Source organism: Xylocopa sonorina, chromosome 9 (genome assembly GCF_050948175.1).
Source record: "Xylocopa sonorina isolate GNS202 chromosome 9, iyXylSono1_principal, whole genome shotgun sequence".
Classification (NCBI taxonomy): Eukaryota; Metazoa; Arthropoda; class Insecta; order Hymenoptera; family Apidae; genus Xylocopa; species Xylocopa sonorina.
This window is the reverse complement of record NC_135201.1, coordinates 2,374,711-2,394,191: the sequence shown is the minus strand read 5'-3', so window position 1 is coordinate 2,394,191 and position 19,481 is coordinate 2,374,711. Positions and strand designations below refer to the sequence as shown.

At 36.0% G+C, this 19,481-nt stretch overlaps 1 protein-coding gene across 1 annotated transcript in view; it reads left to right on the top strand.

The window, feature by feature from the left end:
* The window catches only part of Ca-alpha1t (Ca[2+]-channel protein alpha[[1]] subunit T), a 96,273-nt gene that overhangs the window by 8,563 nt on the left and 68,229 nt on the right, over positions 1–19,481 (top strand). The window contains exon 2 of the mRNA XM_076900994.1: positions 19,279–19,390. Coding sequence (XP_076757109.1) covers positions 19,279–19,390 — 112 coding nt within the window. The remainder of the gene's footprint in view (positions 1–19,278; positions 19,391–19,481) is intronic.

The following is a 19,481-nucleotide window of genomic DNA, read 5'->3' as shown; positions in this document are numbered from 1 at the left end:
ATTCCATGTATCTTAATAGTTGCTTACTTGGCATTCAATATTATTTCGAATTGTGAATTTAAATACTATACATTACGATCTTCGACTCTTCGTGCCTCCAAGAATGAAGACCAAAGAACCGCTTCTTAAAACATATTTTTATACAACAAATAGTTTGCAAGTAAATTCAGGTGTTACAGTTAACTGGCTAACTCTGTGCTCGCGTGTTATTCATGTATGCTACTCACGGTTTAAAAGCTACATATTGATTAATGCACGATTACGTGGAGGTTTTCCGTTATGGTAATATCGTAATGTTAATCGAGTCAATACCGTGTAGCTGAATTCGTGTCTATGCTTGTACCGATATTCCTGATAGATTATATTATTATTGCAATTTTATAGCACATCCTTACCATGCTCGTATTTAAATTAGTCATCGTGCATAGATACGCGTGCCTTTTAAATCTTTCTTTTTCATTTAAAAACGAGCAAGAAGTTTTCAAGGTTTCACGAATTTTAATTCATTTCTCAGTTGATGTTGGAAGATCTCTAAAGAAATTCACAAAATAAAACTGAAAATTTCAGTTTATAAAGGTCTACGTAATTGTAATATGTGGATTTCTGGTTGCAATTATATTTTTTTTGTGAGGCATTATTAGCGATATTTTATTATTAAATTATCACTGAACTTCTTTCACACTTTTAAAAGCAATTTTAAGTATTTAAAATAATATCCTAAATCGTTCAAAATTCTTGTCTTCCTTTTAACATTTCAACTTTAAAATATTATTACATACGTACAGAAGAGAAATTGTAGGACACATGCAAATTTGAGTAAACAGCGATTGTTATTAGATCGTTAACGAGGTAATTGAATCTGGAAAATAATTTAGAAAAATACTGATTAATGAGATGGCGGAGGAGGCTTTCTTGGGGAGGTTAAAATTACTTCTCACGGTGGGTAGTCGTCGGGTTAAATCAAAGCCCCGCGATTCGTTTATCAGCTCACGCATCTTATCGAGCCGCGTATCGACGGGATCGTCCTAGATAAAGACACTGGCCTGAATGTTTGCAGATGCGAGAGATAAAAGTTATCGATGGTGGTGCACCCAGTGAAAGTGCTACAAATCCGGCACGTTTCCCTCTTTGCGTAACGAATCTGTAGGCTATAAAACGTCACCACTACGACCGTATTATTATTAATTAAATATTATTGCCATGGCATCCATCTTGAGAACCCTCTTATCTATGATACTAATCTAAGTACTGGTTAAGTACAGTTACTGATATTTCGAAAGAAAATAATAAAATACATTTACGCACATAAAGTAAATTTTTTCAAAAATTGTCGCAGTCAATGGGCGAAAAACATATTAGTTTTCAATTATTAGGCATTAACTTTAAATTGATACCAACGTCGAAAAAATTGGTCGACTATTTTTTAAATTGTGTGACCTGAATTCCAATGAACAAAAAAAGCAAAATATCCTGTTTTTTTTTAACGATGTTTTTATTCAGTTAAAATGAAAAATTTTAATTTAAATTAAAGGATATTTTAGCTTTTCTTTGTTCATTGAAATTCAGATCACATAATTTAAAAAATAGCGAGCCAATTTTTGTAATGTTAGTATCAATTTAAAGCTAAATAGCAATAATTAAAAACTAATATGTTCTTCGTTCATTGGCTGCACCATTTTTGAAAAATTTACTTTATATACGTGCCTAAAGGTTAAGTCGATTTAGTTGCACGTAAGTGTAGTAAGAGAATGGAATTCGGTAAAGATTTGAACTTAGAATTGGGGAACGATTTCAAGTACGTGCATATTGTAAAGGTACGCGAGCTTAATAAAAGCAAAGATCCTATCGCGTATTCTTATAAATGATAATATAATTGGAAACAAGTATTGGATTGAAATTCTACCTTTTGACTTTGTATGATATTTCTTGTTTAGTTACTGAAATTATTGATTTTTTATACTCGAATTGAAGAATTAATCGTGTTATGTTACAGTTTGCATATAGGCTTAATGGAACCGCACCCCCTATTTCCACTTGATATTAGCGATAACATTTAATATATAACGAGTCTTTCTGTCTTTAGTTCTTCCTTTATACTTGCACGATATATAATCCTTAAGCTTAAAATCAGCAACCATCCCCTAGTTTATGAAAAAGATGGAAAACGAAAAGATAGAAAAATGATAGAAAAATCTTTTCTACCTTTTCTTCTCCAGAGAGAGAGAGAGAGAGAGAGGGTGCTAGTGTTTCTTTAGTGTGCTAGTAGTTTTTTTTACTCCGGGTGTGTTACGCTTAAAAATCTAAACACGTAAAAGATAGGATTTCATCGAGTTTTTGAATAAATTTTTTTCTTACACGCGTTCCTTTTCTTTCACACAATTTCAAAGCACAGACTAAAAATTGTCTGGAGCAGCACCCTCACGAATCTCAGCTACGAGCCGCCCCACTGATACGAAGTGTGCGAAGGTGGTTGTTGGAAACTTTTAAAGTGTCCAGTGTCTATCACGTTAAAGTAAGTAAAGAAATAATAGTAGCAGACATGGACTCATATAATAAATAGACACACAAATTATTTATTTTCGCGTCATAAAGTTTGTTCATTTACCACTGTTTCATTGATAAGGCTACTTGAAAACGTACTTGTGTAATATGTTGTATCAGTTAGTTGGACAAATAATAGTCGGGCAAACGTTCAGCTGAATACGCCATATAATTCCCAAAAGTTTGTAATCATTGATGATAGTCATTCGTCGTTAAAAGTTTTCAAAAATAGAATATCACAAATACGTATGAAAAGATATCGCTTTTAATAAAATGAACGGGATAATTTTTTTTTCTGCTGAGACGTGTAAACGTTATGGCTGTGAGTGGTGTCAATTTTTAATTCTGCTAAAGACTTTTAAACAACGTAGGGCTATTTTCCTCAACGTGAAAATATTAGAAATAAGCAAAAGGACTGTTAAGAGAAACATTGAAAATGTAAATAATATTTTTCCACGAACAAAAGATTGTTTGAAACAATTCAGAACCAATTTAAGTCTAATTGCGTTGATTGGTTAAAAGAAAGGCATACTGCGTACGATTATCTTTCAGATGATGGTCTTATCGTAACGGAAGATAACGCTGAATCTCTTGAAATTTGAAAACAAATAATTTTTATTTACAAATATTATATTTATTAATTATCCTCGGCCCAACTGTGCGCGATTAAACGAGGGTACTCGTTTGGATATTCGTTTAACGTAATATAAAATACGTTTTATACATATCAGCATAAAAGCTGTCCTATCTTTAGTAACATCGATAGGAGTCAACCGCTGTTTATGCTATTTTTATTTAGATAAAGAACGGTGAAACGAAAACAGGAAATATGAAGAAAATAGGACTTTTGAAAAATCAAATCACTCGTTCAACCCTAACGTAAATGTGTAAACAGCTCAATAGTAATAACATACATTTTTTTAACTGTCCCTTTTGGTTTTCAGATGAAGATAAATTTCTTCAATTATTTGAAACACTTACTACTGTACGACTCGAATATCAATTGTCTTAGAAGAATTTTTTATTACTTTCGTACAATATCGTGATGCATTCTGCAGTTCAAGTTTTTCGCGTGATACAGTTAAATATCATTTTTAATCTCGACGTACTTAACTTTGAGAAACGAACATTCGTTTTTTATTGTGACTGAGTTCTTCTCAGTTTGTGGGCTCTTTCTTGTCTCGTTTCGCGTTTAACTCCTTCGCTACCACGTTAAACATCGAAGCAGTGAAAAAAATCACTTTGATTTCCCATTCAAAAATTTTATTAAACCAATGCATAAATTGTTCCATGTTATATCGAAATCACATTTTAGTTACGTGCGAAGTAAGAAGAGGTTATAATAATTAAAATTCAGAAAGGAAATGTTACAAACTGAAATGTTTGGCCGAGAACACTTTCGTTCATATATTCTCTTATATATTCTCCATTTGACCAATGAAATATCCTGACAAGGCACCCTTTGGGAGACCATCCACAGAAAAATTGTTTTTCCGTTTATATTTAATTATATTTAGCAGAAGAATTGTTCGCAATAACAATTTCTCAGCCTGCTATTCTTTTCAATACTAACACTGCGTGCGATCTTATTCTCGCGACTGCTCTCTTACTAATCACTGATAATTCAAGTTCAGCTTAAAAACGGACACGGTGTCTGGCTCGTTTTTATAGGTTAACGCCAGTGCAACTGATCCTCCAAGTTGCTGGCAAGATTATACCGTATCAGTACTCCTGAAATTACTACTGAGGCGCAAGGGGTTAATAGTTCAATTTTGCGTGAGAAATTTTAGGGGTAATTACGGTTATCTGTAGAGCGTAACGAGCGCTCGATGGCCGCCTCTATAGTCACCCTTATGCGGTTTATAGCTAGCGTTCAACGTTGCCTGACTCTACGTAGTCATTTGTAATAAGGAAGGGGTTAATTTGAAACGTGAGATATTTTCCGATACCGTAAAAATAACTATCCATAGCTGTTCCACTGAATGTAAAGCTTTTCTCGTCTATAAGTGGTGCAGGAATAGGAGAAAAAGAGTCGGTCAATCAGATTTGCTTAGGTTGAACCTGGATCTTACAGTAGTACCTTCCTCTATATATTTTTCTGTGCAGTGTGTCGAATAGCAAACGTCGTTCGATCCTATTATTATCGATTATGGTCTTCTCTGATATGTCTCGAGTTGCATAGGTTCAGAATTTTGTGGAACATATTGGTACTTACATTATTTATCCATGCAGATGGCTTTTACTTGGCGTGAAATTCCTCGCGATATTCAGATATAAATATTGATCGATCGATATCGAAAGCCCGAGCTTTAAATGATTTTTTAACATTATTTTCGTTCGAAGGGAGAACAATATGTTTTATCTATGGTATCTACGATACGATCGTCGTAGGGATATGCGATGGTTACTTGGTGATCGCGTGCGTGATAAATAGAAATAGCAAGTTAAAGGGAATGCTCTGTAGTGATATTTTTAGTGGAATCACGCAACGTTTAAGACTCAGATTCGCCATGATTTGATTGATTTTTATGGGGACGAATCAGATCTTTTCGTTTATATTTTAATTCAGTCAAATTGTGTTCAACAAAATGCTATATATTCTTTTTTTTAAATGTGAAATGGTTAAATAGTCAAATACTCATGCTCATTTAGTCATGAATTTAATATTGCACGTGTCGAGAATATAGCAGTTACGTTTCGATGAGTAGATTAAGAAACAAATTGAACAATATTTAATATATTTAATAGAAATAATTCTCAAAAATATTTTGGGTAGTTTGTATTTCGCAACGGTATGAATTAAGATTTTTTAATCAAATCGGAATATAAAAAAGGTTCGTCTTGCAAACAATATTATTAAATTTATTAATTTTTCACGTGTACAACTATTTCAGAATACTTCTCATTTCCATATGAAAAAAAGTGATCATCGAAATTACAAAGGAACTGAAACAAATATTAAAAGAGGACGCGGAAAGAGTTTGAAGCAAAAATTCGGATGCGCGTGTTTCGATCCAACTGTTACACAAATTCCAACAAAACCGTCGAACAGAACGACCGTGCGAAGAGGATCATTTTTTAAAATCCAGTTCGAAGAATTCGTTTTTGAAAACAGGAAGAGACGCTCGCCTCTCGAGTTGAATTGGGAAAAAAGGAACGACCACACAAATGCGAGATAAGCTAGAGCAACTATAGGATTTACTGTTTTGTATCGTGATTGACACCTCAATTAAAACTTTCCCAGAATCAAGTGCCTTTCGACCAGCGTAAGGACCGATAGTCACGGTGTCAACCGTGGAACGGTGTTATTTGAAAATCCGTCTTATCGTGGCTATAAGTACACACACATATGAGCCTTTATTTTTGAAAGTAATATAAGTCCATTTTTTCTTACATTGAAATAATTAAGAGGAAGATAATTAATCAATCGTTTTCGTCGAGTGATAGAGATCTTAGCGTCGTAGAAACGTTATCAAAGGAAAATAATTTACTGTTTGTCCCTCAAGATTTTTAAAATGTTACCAAGAAGTGCTGGAAAGGTAATAACTTTATTTTAAACGAAATGAAACAAGATTTTTAGAAGTGTAAAGAATTCTAACGGATGTGTTTTTTCGAGAAATGAATCATATAAAATTTTCTATAAGATATCTTTGGATAAGAATGCAGAGTTTAAAATACTGAATTAGACTATCGAAGTAGACCAAGAAAATTCGAAAATCTTTTATTGACCCATTTTATAAGAACACAAGACAAATAACAGCGAAATATAGCGACATGATGGACTCACTACGATACATATCACATGAGTAGCATGACTTTTTTAAATTTCTCTTCTTGCATATCTAAAATGCAGACGAGCAGGAAATTATTATGCAATTTATGTAGGGAGAAGATTTCCAAAATTGCATAAATGATGTTTTTTAAGTGTTGCAATGAAATTATAAAATAGATTGAATATTATTTTTCAATTTAAAGCATTTTAAATTATATCAAATGGACTTAGGCTGTTTCAAATTTGATGACAAATCTAGTTGTTTTGAAAGTATCTTAAGTCCATTCTTGGTAAGAAGACACACATTATTCACTTAATAATTGCTATCATTTTAATAGGAATTATAAATTGCACTCCCTTAGATACACTTAAGATAATGTGACACATTTGTATCCTATACGTATATCTTTAGTTCCATTGAAACGCAAACTCTAAAATATCTCGATTTAAACATAAATGGACTTGGGTCACTCATAAAAAATAAACGACTCGTACATAAGCTTGTGCGTACGCATTGAACCTAGAAATAATATTATCGGACAGATCTAATGTATCTACAAATTGAATTCCCAGTAGAACACTCGCGAATCCACCACAGCACGTCTATCTAAAGGCCCTCCTGTAAACGTATTAATAATTTTCGTTGGAATCCAAGCGACGAGTCGCGCTCAATAATCACCGCGCGTGAACCACAAGAGCGTAGAGTACGGGGGCTGTTCGCGGAAGCTGACTAAATTTACCTTCCCGTCGTATTCCTTACAGTACACACGTTCGATCATAAATAGCGTTGTCGGTTTCTAGCTTCTTTCCTTTTACCTCCTCTTTTTTTCTTTCGCGACAAGACCACAGCGAAGGTCTAGGCGTGTGGTCTCCTCCAATTCTCCTACCCACCATCGTTTCGAGGGACTTTTGTCCCAGTTTATCCTCCGCTCGCACCGACTCTCCTGTGCCCTCGCACAAAGAGACACGGAGAATTCGAGGCAAACTGTTGCTCGCGTTTTTTAGCCGAGCGTCGCGGGGACGGGGTGCGTGGCCACCCTTCCTGGAGCCTGGTTTCGCGAGCTCCCTTCTTTTTAACGGCGGGGCTCGCGCGGCGGGGCAAGATTCGACGGCTACACCGGAGCCAGAGGAGCCTAGCGGAGGCCAGCCGTTTATTGATCGGACACACTCCGCATGTTTGTGGAGAGTAGATAACGCGGCGGGTTTCTCGCGATTTGCCCGCGGAAACGTCTCGTCCGCGGTTCCGCTCAGCCTCGACCGATTTCGATCGCGAGTCGCATCGGAGACACGGTTGGGGGCGGTTAAACGGGTCCTTAAATCACTCGCGATCCAATCGCGTGTCTCTGCTGTTAAGAGACCGTATAAATTTTTCGGATAAGGTGATAAGGAATCGCTGTTGACGCGTGGGTGTCCTCGCTTCAACCTTGGTGTTGATGAATTTGTCTTCTCTTCCTCGACGTTAGACGCTTTTTTAAAGGAAAAGAATTAGAAGTATTCGTAGTGGAAAATATGATGTTAGTTATTGTTTCAGCTGGAGAGATGAGAATTATTGTTATCGCTTATTTAGTTATTGTTTAGCTTTTTTGAGGAAAGTGGGAGGGCATATCGGGAAATAACTGAAAAGTAGTTAAATTTGTCTGTTTGATGATGATTCACATGGACGTAAAAAGGATATTAATTTTAACGTACTCGATCATAATGATCTAAAAAAATAGAGCAATAACATTCTGAGCCATTGGCAAGTTGAAAGAAATCGCCGTTTCTTACTGGTCAGTATTTAAATATGAAGGGTTAATATCCTTTGAAGCTCCCATTGGTAGCTAAACAAATACCAATTAATCAAAAACGTAATTATTCTTAAACTTAAAGTGAGTCTACAATGAAACGACTTTAATACTTTTTCTACTTTATACTGCTCACTTATTAATTTAACTAAATAACGTAACACAAACTAACCGTTTAGTATCTTTAGACTTATCATTTTGGTAATAAAATACCAATCGAAAGTTAACTTAGATATCGACCATTTAATTTGTTGCCTTCTACATGTTTCAAATCAGGTTACGCTCGTCCTAAGGAGTACCAAATATATCCACTTGGTAACGGTAAAATGTCAGGTACATCTGGTATATAACAAAAATAATAGGTACATCTGTTCTCTGTGTTCCCCCGAGATCGTACACTTTATCTGAAAAATTGAACAGCAAAACCGTGAGCGACAAGGCCGGCAAAGTTCACTGTAAAGATACACGGTTATACCACGATTGATTGCGTAACGCAAGAGAAAAGTTAAATCACTTTCGCCAAGCCATCGTCTGTCCTCTACGTATCGCCGCTATGCCTGCGCGTAAATAGTCTTAAACGGTAGACACGCGGCCGTAGATCGCTGGCTGGATCTACTTGCGTCGGACGCGTGCTTGACCATCGTTACTGGGAACGTTGCGAATGGATCGCTGACCGTGACGAATGCACGTTTGGCTTGTCGTTCGAATCGAAGAGCGGTTGATCAAGTTCTATATATAATTCCCGCGTAGGATGCCGGTGCAAGTCGGTTCAAAGCACTGACGACGGCGACCACTTCGGTTACAGATCCGTCACCGTGACTACGTCGCCATTCGCCGTGTAACGACATTTCCGGTGACGTATCGTCTCGCTTCCGAGGGCTGCGGGCGCTCTTCGATCGCCGATTCCCTCTACGAATGATAAATACCGAACATAAATCCTGTCAGCTTACAAATTATTTAGCTTCGCCCTGGATTCCGCTGGGATTTATTTTCTAAGCGGCGGAACAACGAATAGCCAGTTGCTGTACAACGCGTCAGATTTAATTCGTTTGATCTATGCCCGTGGAAATGAGAACCGGAAAATCTCCGCTGGTCTTACAATAGGACGGGCAATTGGAAATTTATGTCCGGTGTTCTATCACTTTACCATCAATGTCAGCTCCAATTGTAACGTCTATCGCTGAAATATGAAACGATCCCACCTTACTCGAGCAAACCTCTCGCGATATTACTTCGCGTCGACCATCCAACATTCTGAGCAACGTTCTCCGGTTTGCTTGTTGTATATATTTTTTCCACCAGCGATCGTAAACGGTGCATTGTAACGTCAGCTAGTAAATAGGTAGACATTTCGTTCGTCGTAGCGTTCGAACGATCGATTCTATGAAACGATGGCGGAGAAAGATTTTATTCTGCCCGTACGAACTAATAAATTGAGAGCGCCGTTCGTAGTTATTCGTTTTTTTGTCAGGATCCAGAGGATTATCGAACTTTTATCGCGTGAAATATGTGTTGCCAGTTCTTGTCGATAGAGGAGAGATTTTAGAAAGCTAAAATTGTTGCCGGCTAGAAGACATTTCAGTATATTATTTTATATGCTGTAAATTGTTGGGGTACTTTCGTAAAGCCTTCGATATGATTTTACAGGCAGCGATTAAATGGTATTAGGTTCGAAGATTTGTCTGAGCGAGGAATTAATTGTACATAATCAATTTAACATGTGTACGATAATATGGAATTTTGATTCGAGTCATCATTAAAAACAAACAATTTACTATTTTTCCATTTCACAAAATGCTGCTGATTTTATTTTACAAAGGAACAGAAATAAAAGTGTAATTTTCTTGCATTATTTTGAAAAATCTACGATTGAAAATTCATTTATATCAAATCTATTACATATTTATCTTGTAACACGTTGCCAACTTGCGCATAATTTTAACAAGCGACATCAATTATAATTAGCGAGCTGCGTTGACAAAGGTCATGCTACTCCAAAAAGTAGGTAAATAAAAGCATAGAAACTTATCGTGCTCGAGGTACATCAATGAAAATAAACAGATTTTAACTTAATTGTAATTAGAAATTTGTTATAAGTTTAGAATACTGAAACTGAACGAGAATTATAGTTCGCGTTGATTCGTACGTAACATAAATCCCAGCTCATTGTGATAAAAAAGTTTTCATAAATAAAATTTGCTTTTATCGAGTTTAAAGAAGAACAATGAAGACAAATGTTGTCGTTCTCGAAAATACTTGCGAGACGAGAATAATCACGGTAAAGCACTTTAATTTAATTTCACAAAGTTATATGAACGTTCTTTCACAAATGGCGGGCGGTTATCTAAGGCATCGTAGATAAGTAAAAAAAAAATGCAGCGCCGTTGAAACGCGACGCGATAAATGTCAGAGGCTCGTTAGAAACGCGGACGCGGGGGGAGGTCTCGAGGGTGAAATATAATTTCTGGCGATGAAGATTAGATGTCAGTGGCCGATCGAAGGAACGGCCGCGGTGCCAGGAACGTTTGCACGCGGATGAGGTTGTCAACCTTGCAATGGCAACCGTGTTAGATCGTAACGTGTCGTAATAGCGCGGTGTCAGTGACCTATTAACGTATCGTGACAGAACGGCGTCGCGAATGTCGTCGAGAACCGACACGGCTCGCACGATTTCCCACCTCGCACTTCGAAATCCACCATTTCATTGCCGTATTTAAGTTCCAACCGACGCTGTTTCTCGTCGCGACATTCGCGACGTGTTTCCCCGATTAGAATCCTTAAGCTCCGTTCAGATTAGTTCAGTTTACTTCAGCTCGAGCTGCTTGATTCGAAGTTGCATGCTCTTAGAACTCGGATTACTTGTTTCGACGTTGCTTCGTGTAAAACCACTTGGCTTTGAATAATCGATGATTAAAATAGCGTCGAAGAATTAATTTTTTAATGGTTACAATTTTGTATCCGAGATCTAGGCTGCAATTCGACTGAATTTCGTTTTACTTTGTCGTAAAGCAGATGTACAATACCATATATCCAATTTATTTTGAAACTTACCAAATAATGTTAGGTTTATTTCGTTTCTTATAGAACTTTTATTGAAACGCCGAAGTGTATTCAAATTCTTTTAACAAATGATATTAAATGTATTTAGCAAAATGAAAAAATTGTAAACTTTGGTCTTTGTTTTTTTTAAAGATTGCGAGTTACTTCGATCGAAGCCAATTATACATATGCAATGATTTGAGTTATACGTATATATAATGATCAAATTTGTACTAAGGGGATAGGTCCATATTGGTGAACCACTTTCGACTCGCTTCAATTCAAGCGGCGCGAGTTCGAATAACTCGACCAATCTGAACGTGGCTTTACGTTCGTGTTCTCCGCAAGTCGTGTATTTTTTATCGAAACGCACGATAACATCGATCACGAAGTAAACGCGTATCGTTCTCCTTGCTAATAACAATCGAAAGTTGGTCAATCATTTACTTTCCAAATGGTCAACGATCTACATTACAGCGAAATCATTGGATCACGATTTATTTTGAAACTGGCCCAAGTTCGTTGACGTTAAAATCGAGATATTTGCGGGTTTGCGTTTCTACAGATTTAAAAATATTGGTAACTAATAAAATGGTAGTACAGGTATCAAGCACACTACTTGAATTGTATGAAGTCCTCGAATAACACGGAATTCAAATTGCACGAATATTGTCATTACATTTTCATTGATAATAATCCTCTACTCATTCGAGGAGAAACAAATCGATCTTTGGAGACTGATACGTAATTAAAAAATGATTACGTTTATAAAACTGTACCTTTCACATTTTTAAGTTTCACATTTCTAAATTGATTGAATTTTATGTTATTCTTGTACAACTGAAGTTTGACAACTAATGTTTCGTATGGATCACGAATTTCGACTTGCACGGTTTTAAATATGTAGTACGGAACCAATTAACCGTGTTATTCGAGGGATGCCCGTATAATATTTTTGTGTTTCTAGGGGTGTGTAATTGATCAACCCAATTATTGAAATTAATAAAATAACTTTTTTAATGTTTGAAAAAGCACAATGGGAAGCGAATTTTTTGAGATGAAAGGAAATATATACAATTTTATGTTGTAAAATGAAAAAATATTCAACTTTTATTTAGTATTTTAGGAAACGTTAAATTAAAATTAGTGATATTTTATGATTGATTATTTATTCTTCTTCAATTTGTGTATGTGGGAGAGTTTTAAGTCTTTGACTACTGTTGATGCCTAAAGATGCTTAGGTAACTTGCGCCAGTGATACTTTAGGCGCTTGGAAAACTTGCATTGTGATGCTGTAGGCGCTTGAAAATCTTGCATTGTAATATTGTAGGCGTTTGGAATTTTTGCGCTTGTATACTATAGACACTGAAAACCTTGCGCTTGCGATATTTTACGTGCTTGGAAGACTTGCGCTGGTGATACTGTAGACGCTTAAAACACTTGCATTGTGATATTGTAGGTGTTTGGAATCTTTGCGCTTGCGATACTGTAAGCGCTAAAGAGGGCTTAGAAAAATTGCAACGTAACAATTCAGGATACCACGAATATACTTTACTTACGTTTCCCTTGTTCCGTTGTTGCATCGTTCAAATCGTGGTGCTCTTTTAATTTATTGCTTGCCACGGTCAAAAGTTAGGACACGCGGAATTCACGTGTGCGTCACCCAAGGGTGCAATCAGTGCTCGCGGACGATCGAGAGTTTGGAGGGAAACTTTTGCCATTTCTACACAATTTTTGTCGACCAATTAACTTCGATATCCACTTCCCTTATAAAATTTTATAAAATCGTGATAGACGAATGGTGGTCGTTCTAATGAAAGGAGGATACCTCCGTTATAACATTCAGTCATTCCATTTCACTTGTTAGCAATTTTTTTAGCATTAAACACATAGTTTTGCAAATAGTTGTCGCAAAGTGTACATAGTTCGATAAAAAACTTAGATGTGTATACTTTGAACCAACAAAATGCAGTCCATTAATGATTACAGTAGCATCGTGTCGCTCTGTCATAACAATGTTAACCCTTTGGGCTCGAACGGCGACTCTCGCTCACCATGATGTTTTCAGATAATTACGTTTCTCAAAATGTAAACACAGATAATATATTAAAATATAACGTCATATAACACGATGTAACGTCGTCCAGCTGAAAAAATCGTCGAGCGCAAAGGATTAAACAAAATGTTGTCAGTGTAGGTAGGTAAAATGTACCTGTGTCACGTTATCAGCATAACGTTACACAGAGAAATATCGTAATTTGCATAACAGTGCTCGTTTGCAGAGGTTCTCGTGAATGACGGCGGTAAAGGGGTTAGGCTTTCGAGAATTGACGGTAAAATATCGTTCCGGGGGTTATCTGACACGGGACGGGCCTTAAGTCACGCACCAAGGAGGATAGTGTTTAGGTAATAGTCACTTGGCAACCGTGATCGATCTGCGAGATTACAGTTATGCCTTGTCTTGTCGATCGATTGTTTTGTGACGACACGCTGGTGAAATGTCGAGACACCGGGTAAATTGCCGCGACAGGGTGGTAATGGCGGTTTGGTACGGTCTTAAGGGTGTAGAGCGTCCGTTAGATTAGGTCAGCGTATATTTAGCACCTTGTTGGCGGTTAAGGAATGTATTACTGTGTCGAAGCGAAGGAGTCTGATCAGTTGGTCCATTCGTTCTACCGGTTAAACTTAACTGGTATCAGTCATCACTTGTGTCCGTTCGATTGCTTTAATGATCGAATTTTCTCTTGAAAAACGAATTAAAAAAAAACTCTCAGAGATTTTCTAAAATAACAGAGGCAACTAAAAGAAAAAAAATTCCAAAAATCTCTTAAAATAGTCCAACCAAAATTTCAAAAGAATTGCAAAATTCTTGGTACATAGTCCAACTAATGCTACAAAAAATATTTCACAGATCTTCTAAAATAACACAACTATTGTAAAAGGAGAAAAAATTTTTGAAATCTCTTAAAATAGTTCAATTAACCTCCGAAACCTGCAAATATCACCTATAATAGCCTAACTAGACCACAAGGAATTCCAGAAATCTCCGAAAATAGCTCAACTAAAACTAGAAAAAAATTCCAAAAATAGTCCAATGGGTGTTCTTTACTTTCGTAGTATCTCTTCTTTTATTCAGTGACAGTGTAACGAATTTACAGTTATTTGTTATTTAAATAAAATCGAGGGAGTTTGTATACATTTAAATACATTTTCTTCCTCATTTATCATGGAAATTGTGAGATGGAAATTATAAACAACGCGCAGTATGTTTCGTCTAACGTTTAGGAGATGAATATTTGCGACGTGTTTTATTCAGCGGAACTTTTTCAGCTTCAGAACTGTACTTCAGAGGGTTGCTTTTTTACTAAGTAAATTTTTTAGTGACAAGGCGCTAGAGTGACATTCGGCCAGCTGCGCTTAGCTAAAATTATTTGAAAAATTGTAAAATGGCACGAATTAAATAAATTAGACCTTTTTAATTTTCGAGTTATTCTGTGGAATTGTTGTATTATAGTGCAGTGTTACGTGTACAGGAAGAAGTTTGCCAATTTTCATGTTGCTCGTAGAGAAACGATAAACCGGGTCTCCTTGTCCTTCCGCTTTATTTTTATGGTGTGCAATAAAAAGCTTCGTTTGCACAGTTTCGCGGAGAGCAGTCGATAATACGTGGTATCGTGTTAGTATGGTGTACCTAAACATTATACCAGACATGATCGTTTTGGCATTTTCAAAAAAATGTTCGTAAAGTTGTTACATCATCGATTTTACACTTTTTCCCTTTGAAACATGGTAGCTCGGAAACTACTTTCGCACAGTGTCTTCAAATTGTGTCGTTAGAGATTCTTATTTCACTTCGTTACAAAGTTCATCTTTTACATAACAAATAAGGCTTTCGTAGCAAATGTAGTTAAATAAATAAAAAGTTTTAGATAAACAGTTGAAACTAATGTTGCTACAGTAGAAAGACAAACAAAATAAATTATAGAGAAAAAGGAAAAATTTTGAACAAAAATTTACTAATTCGTTTATTCTAATAAATAATCAAAATTTTTATTGGAACTGAACCAATGCACATATACAATAACGACAGCTTCTGTGTAAATCATTAAAAATCATCAGGGCACGAAAGATACGTACAATTACTATGATCGTAGAGAAGACATTTTTAAATGTTATAAATCTTCTTTCATTTGTCTATGGTACTCGCTTTGCATTTTTAACACTTTAGTTTTAATACGTTGTTAGAATTCTTATTTACAGCCCTTTCATTTTTAAAACAGCATTAATAGACTGTATTGGATTTAAAATTCTGCTACGTAATTCTCCGCAATCGATAATAGCGATGAGTCGTGCGAATCGCGAACGAGCAATCATCCTCCTTAATAATCCCTATAAATTTTCTATCGAGATTGTATCGATTTTGAGGAAAGCCCTTGCGTTTCGTACAGTTTTACTCGTATATAGTATATTTTCTTCAGCGAACGACATACTTTCGAGAGCATTTAAAAGTCTCTTGGTCTCTTCGTAAATATATCGATCCGCAGTGGAATTAATTTTGCGAGCGCGAATCAACGGCAAACGCTGCAAGGCGACTCAGAACATAATGGAGGTACCTCCATGTTTCACTGTGTGCTTTACACGTCGTTGTCTAAGAGATTCGCCTTTGTGAATCCAGCAGCAAGAAATTTCATTGGATCAAAGTCTCGTCTGAGCCAAATAACCCGTTCTCGTTCAACAATTATCCATCCTTCACACTTTTTGTAAACATTTTCTTCCGTAACATCGGTTCCTTCTTCCTTTCAATAGCTTAATATTAACTCACTTATCTGTGAACTCACGCGTTGCTTTAATAATTGTGTAATTATAGTAACTCGTGGGAGAGCACCAAACGTGATTACATAAATAATTCTTGTCAATATCCCTTTCACATTTAACCCTTTGACTATGGTTGGAGTCTAAAGGCGCTTGGAATACTTGCGTTTCTGATACTGTAAGCGTTTAGAAAAATTGTTATGCAACAATGGAGGATACAAAGAAATGGGTAATATCATTCCAGTGTTTTGGTTATTTGAATATAGTTTTTCAGAAATGCATGCCTAATAAAAAGTGTTACTGTGAAAGTTGCCAAAATTGTACCACGATTAGATTATGCATAATACGGAAGCTCTGGTATCTCTGTTTGAGAATTTAGCCGAGCAATTTTATAAAATATTATTTAAATAACCGTGTGAACGACGTTAACTGCATTTTGAAAACAATTATTATATCTTGCATGCGTCAATAAAAAATGATACAGAAGCACGGTTTTGGCAATCGGTACCTTAAATCGTGCTGGTTTGTTTTCAAAATCCATCTCCAAGTTGTAAATAATAAATTGAGAAAATTAGATTTATTTAACATTAGAGGACAATAATAACACTTTGCGACTTTTGACACACCTGGACAGGTCTCATCTACCCAAATGGAACATCTTAAACATTGTATCATATTTTCAAGTCGACCATATAAATTCATCGAATTGAATCGTAAATTGAACTCTTTTAGATACACGTGTATTTTTAATTCCATTGGAACATCATTTCCTAATTATCTCGATTTAAACATAAACGGATTGAGATCACTCGAACGACGATCGACAAGTCTTGAGAACTTGATCGCTCGTTTCAAAGCGATTGAGAACCGTGCAATTAAATTCAATTGCTCGTGGTGTACTTGCAGGTAATAACCACGTACGTGTAGTTGATGCGATCTTGCACAAGCCACGAGGGTAACACGTACACCCCTCGTCCATAAGTCACCGAACGCTTGCTCGTTTCGAGCAAAATGGTTATCAGATCATCGACGCAATTTTCTGCTCGCATAGCTCCCAGTAATGCCCGAACGTTTAATTAACAACATACAAATCTCTGTGTAATCGGGTATGGGAGTAAGTTTTAATCGTCTTTTTCATATAGAAAACCATTCGTAACGTGTCTGACACGGATCAATATGAAGCAGTTCTTCGAGTTCCTCACTTGGGAACTTTTTTGGGACACTATCGCGTTCTTTGTCGACTTGACATCGAAATCACGGCTAGTCAAGCGTTGAAACCAATATCTGCAAGTTGGCTCCGATGAAGCATGCCCGCTGTAAGCATCCACGACAAAACGCCGCGTTTCTGCAGCATTTCAAAAGATAGTAGTAAAGAAGAAACTTCTTGTGAATTCTGTTTTTTTCTTGCGATATGAATAATTCTCGTTTACATGCCAAATAAAAGTCTTGTAGGCTCGCGTACACACATTCCAAATTCATGTATGGAAAGACTAAAAAAAAGATTAAGAGTTATTCCCATACCCGATACATATTTCTGTTTGCAACAAGCCCAAGAAGTGTGTTCCACTGAATAGAAATGGACTTGTTGTTGAGAGGTCGATCGTTCCTCTTTGTTTAAAATTGATCGATGCATGAGATCGCAACCAGTGGTTCCCGAGGAGAGTCATCTGCTCGAATTGTTATTATTCACGCGAATAATGGACAGTCTGTTAAAGAAATTGCGTCGGAAATGGAAGCTCGAAAGTTCGTTTTGCACGATTCATCGATTTTAACGATCGACTCGGTGTACGGAACGAAGTTCGGCAACGGAGAATAAGAGGGGAATAAAAGCTAACGCGAGGACGTTAAGTAAACGCAACGGGAGGCTGGCAATGACAGAAATTGCGGCAGAAGTCAATAAAACTCAAAGGGGATCCAATTGACACGACGACGGTCAAACGGAGTCTTCTATGAAGTCGTGTCTCGTCGTTCGCGGACTTGGCTCTTTTGACCGTGAAATATCATCAAAGATGACTCTGCGCGGTGGCAGAGGAGATCGACGCGCAAGATATCGGGAAAATATGTTACAACGTGACGGAACGCAATTTGAAATTTTATTTCTAAAGCAAAGGGATTCGTGCGTAGAGTAAAACAGACGAGAAATTGATGTTCAACTGTACCGTTCCAATTGTAAAACATGCCAGCCAATTTGAAAAATGGCTTGGGGACGCTTTTATGCAAATGCCGATTTAGTGAGACAATTGAACAGAATGCAGGGATTTAAAAAAGAATATATATAGCGAAAGCTGTTTGGGAGAAAAAATCAATGGAACACTATTTTGTGTCTGCGTTTGGAACTTGATGTTTTCAATGTAAACCGCAAAGTATTTTTAAAATACTTATAAAGCAATAATCAAATTATGGAAGGAAGGATAAAGGATAAAGCGTGTTTAAAAATGAACGAAACTACCACATCTGCCACGAATAAAATATTTTGATTACTCATTTTCTGATGATAATTTTGACATATTCATAATTATTCTAATTTTATTAAGTGTCTGGTGATTTATGGTTGGTAATGTGTACGAAGTAAACGTTACGAAAAATTAACAGCGATAAAAAATGATTTAATGGAAAAAAATTTATTTGCAATAGATAAAATATGATGTAAACGAAAGCTGTCTTTATTAAAGAATCAATCGACGCAATTAGTTTTGCGATAGAAGTGAGGATCCAATTAACTAACGTTATTTATAGAAATAATTAATAAGAGGTTTGCCTTGCAATTGCTACCGGCGTTTCCAATTATTGGAAAGACACCTACATAATATTTTGACACGGAGAAACGTATAATTGTCTCTTTAGGTTAACAATTTAATTCTTACCAGAGCAGTCGGTATTTCTCTGTCCGGATATTGTTCAAGGACAGAATATAATATTTATTCGAACGAGAGATATTAAGGATTATTAAGTTGTTGTTTATTATTGCAAATGCTACGATTTCAGAAGTAAGACTTAAGAAAGGGGTCAAATTGTTGATATAAATATTAATAAGACCTGTACTTTTCGTAAAATTGCATAATTCCAGGTATTTTGTTCCTTAAAATATGCTTATTTGCTGCCACTAATTGACGACAATAATCTTATCTATTACATTATTACAAGTGATCATAAATAACAAATAAGTATATCCCTTTAGTTAAAAATATGATTTTGTTTTCTTTCTTTTTTTTAGGTTTTACTTTTTTGTTATTTGGTTTTTTTAATACTTACTGTAATTTTTATTGGTATATGTAATTTGTAGTTAATGTAGATCAGAATGTGGTACAATTTTCCTTAACATAGAATCACGTGGTTCGAAAGGGTGAGCATGATGGTAATTCTTTTGAACTGCATCACGCTGGGGATGTATCAACCGTGTGTGGACGACCAATGCGTAACGAATCGATGTAAAATATTGCAAGTACGTAATTATTTATGTATTACCCATTAATTCACAGGAATATTTTATACGAAACGTAGATATAGTTTTACGAATTAAAAGGAAAAAAGGA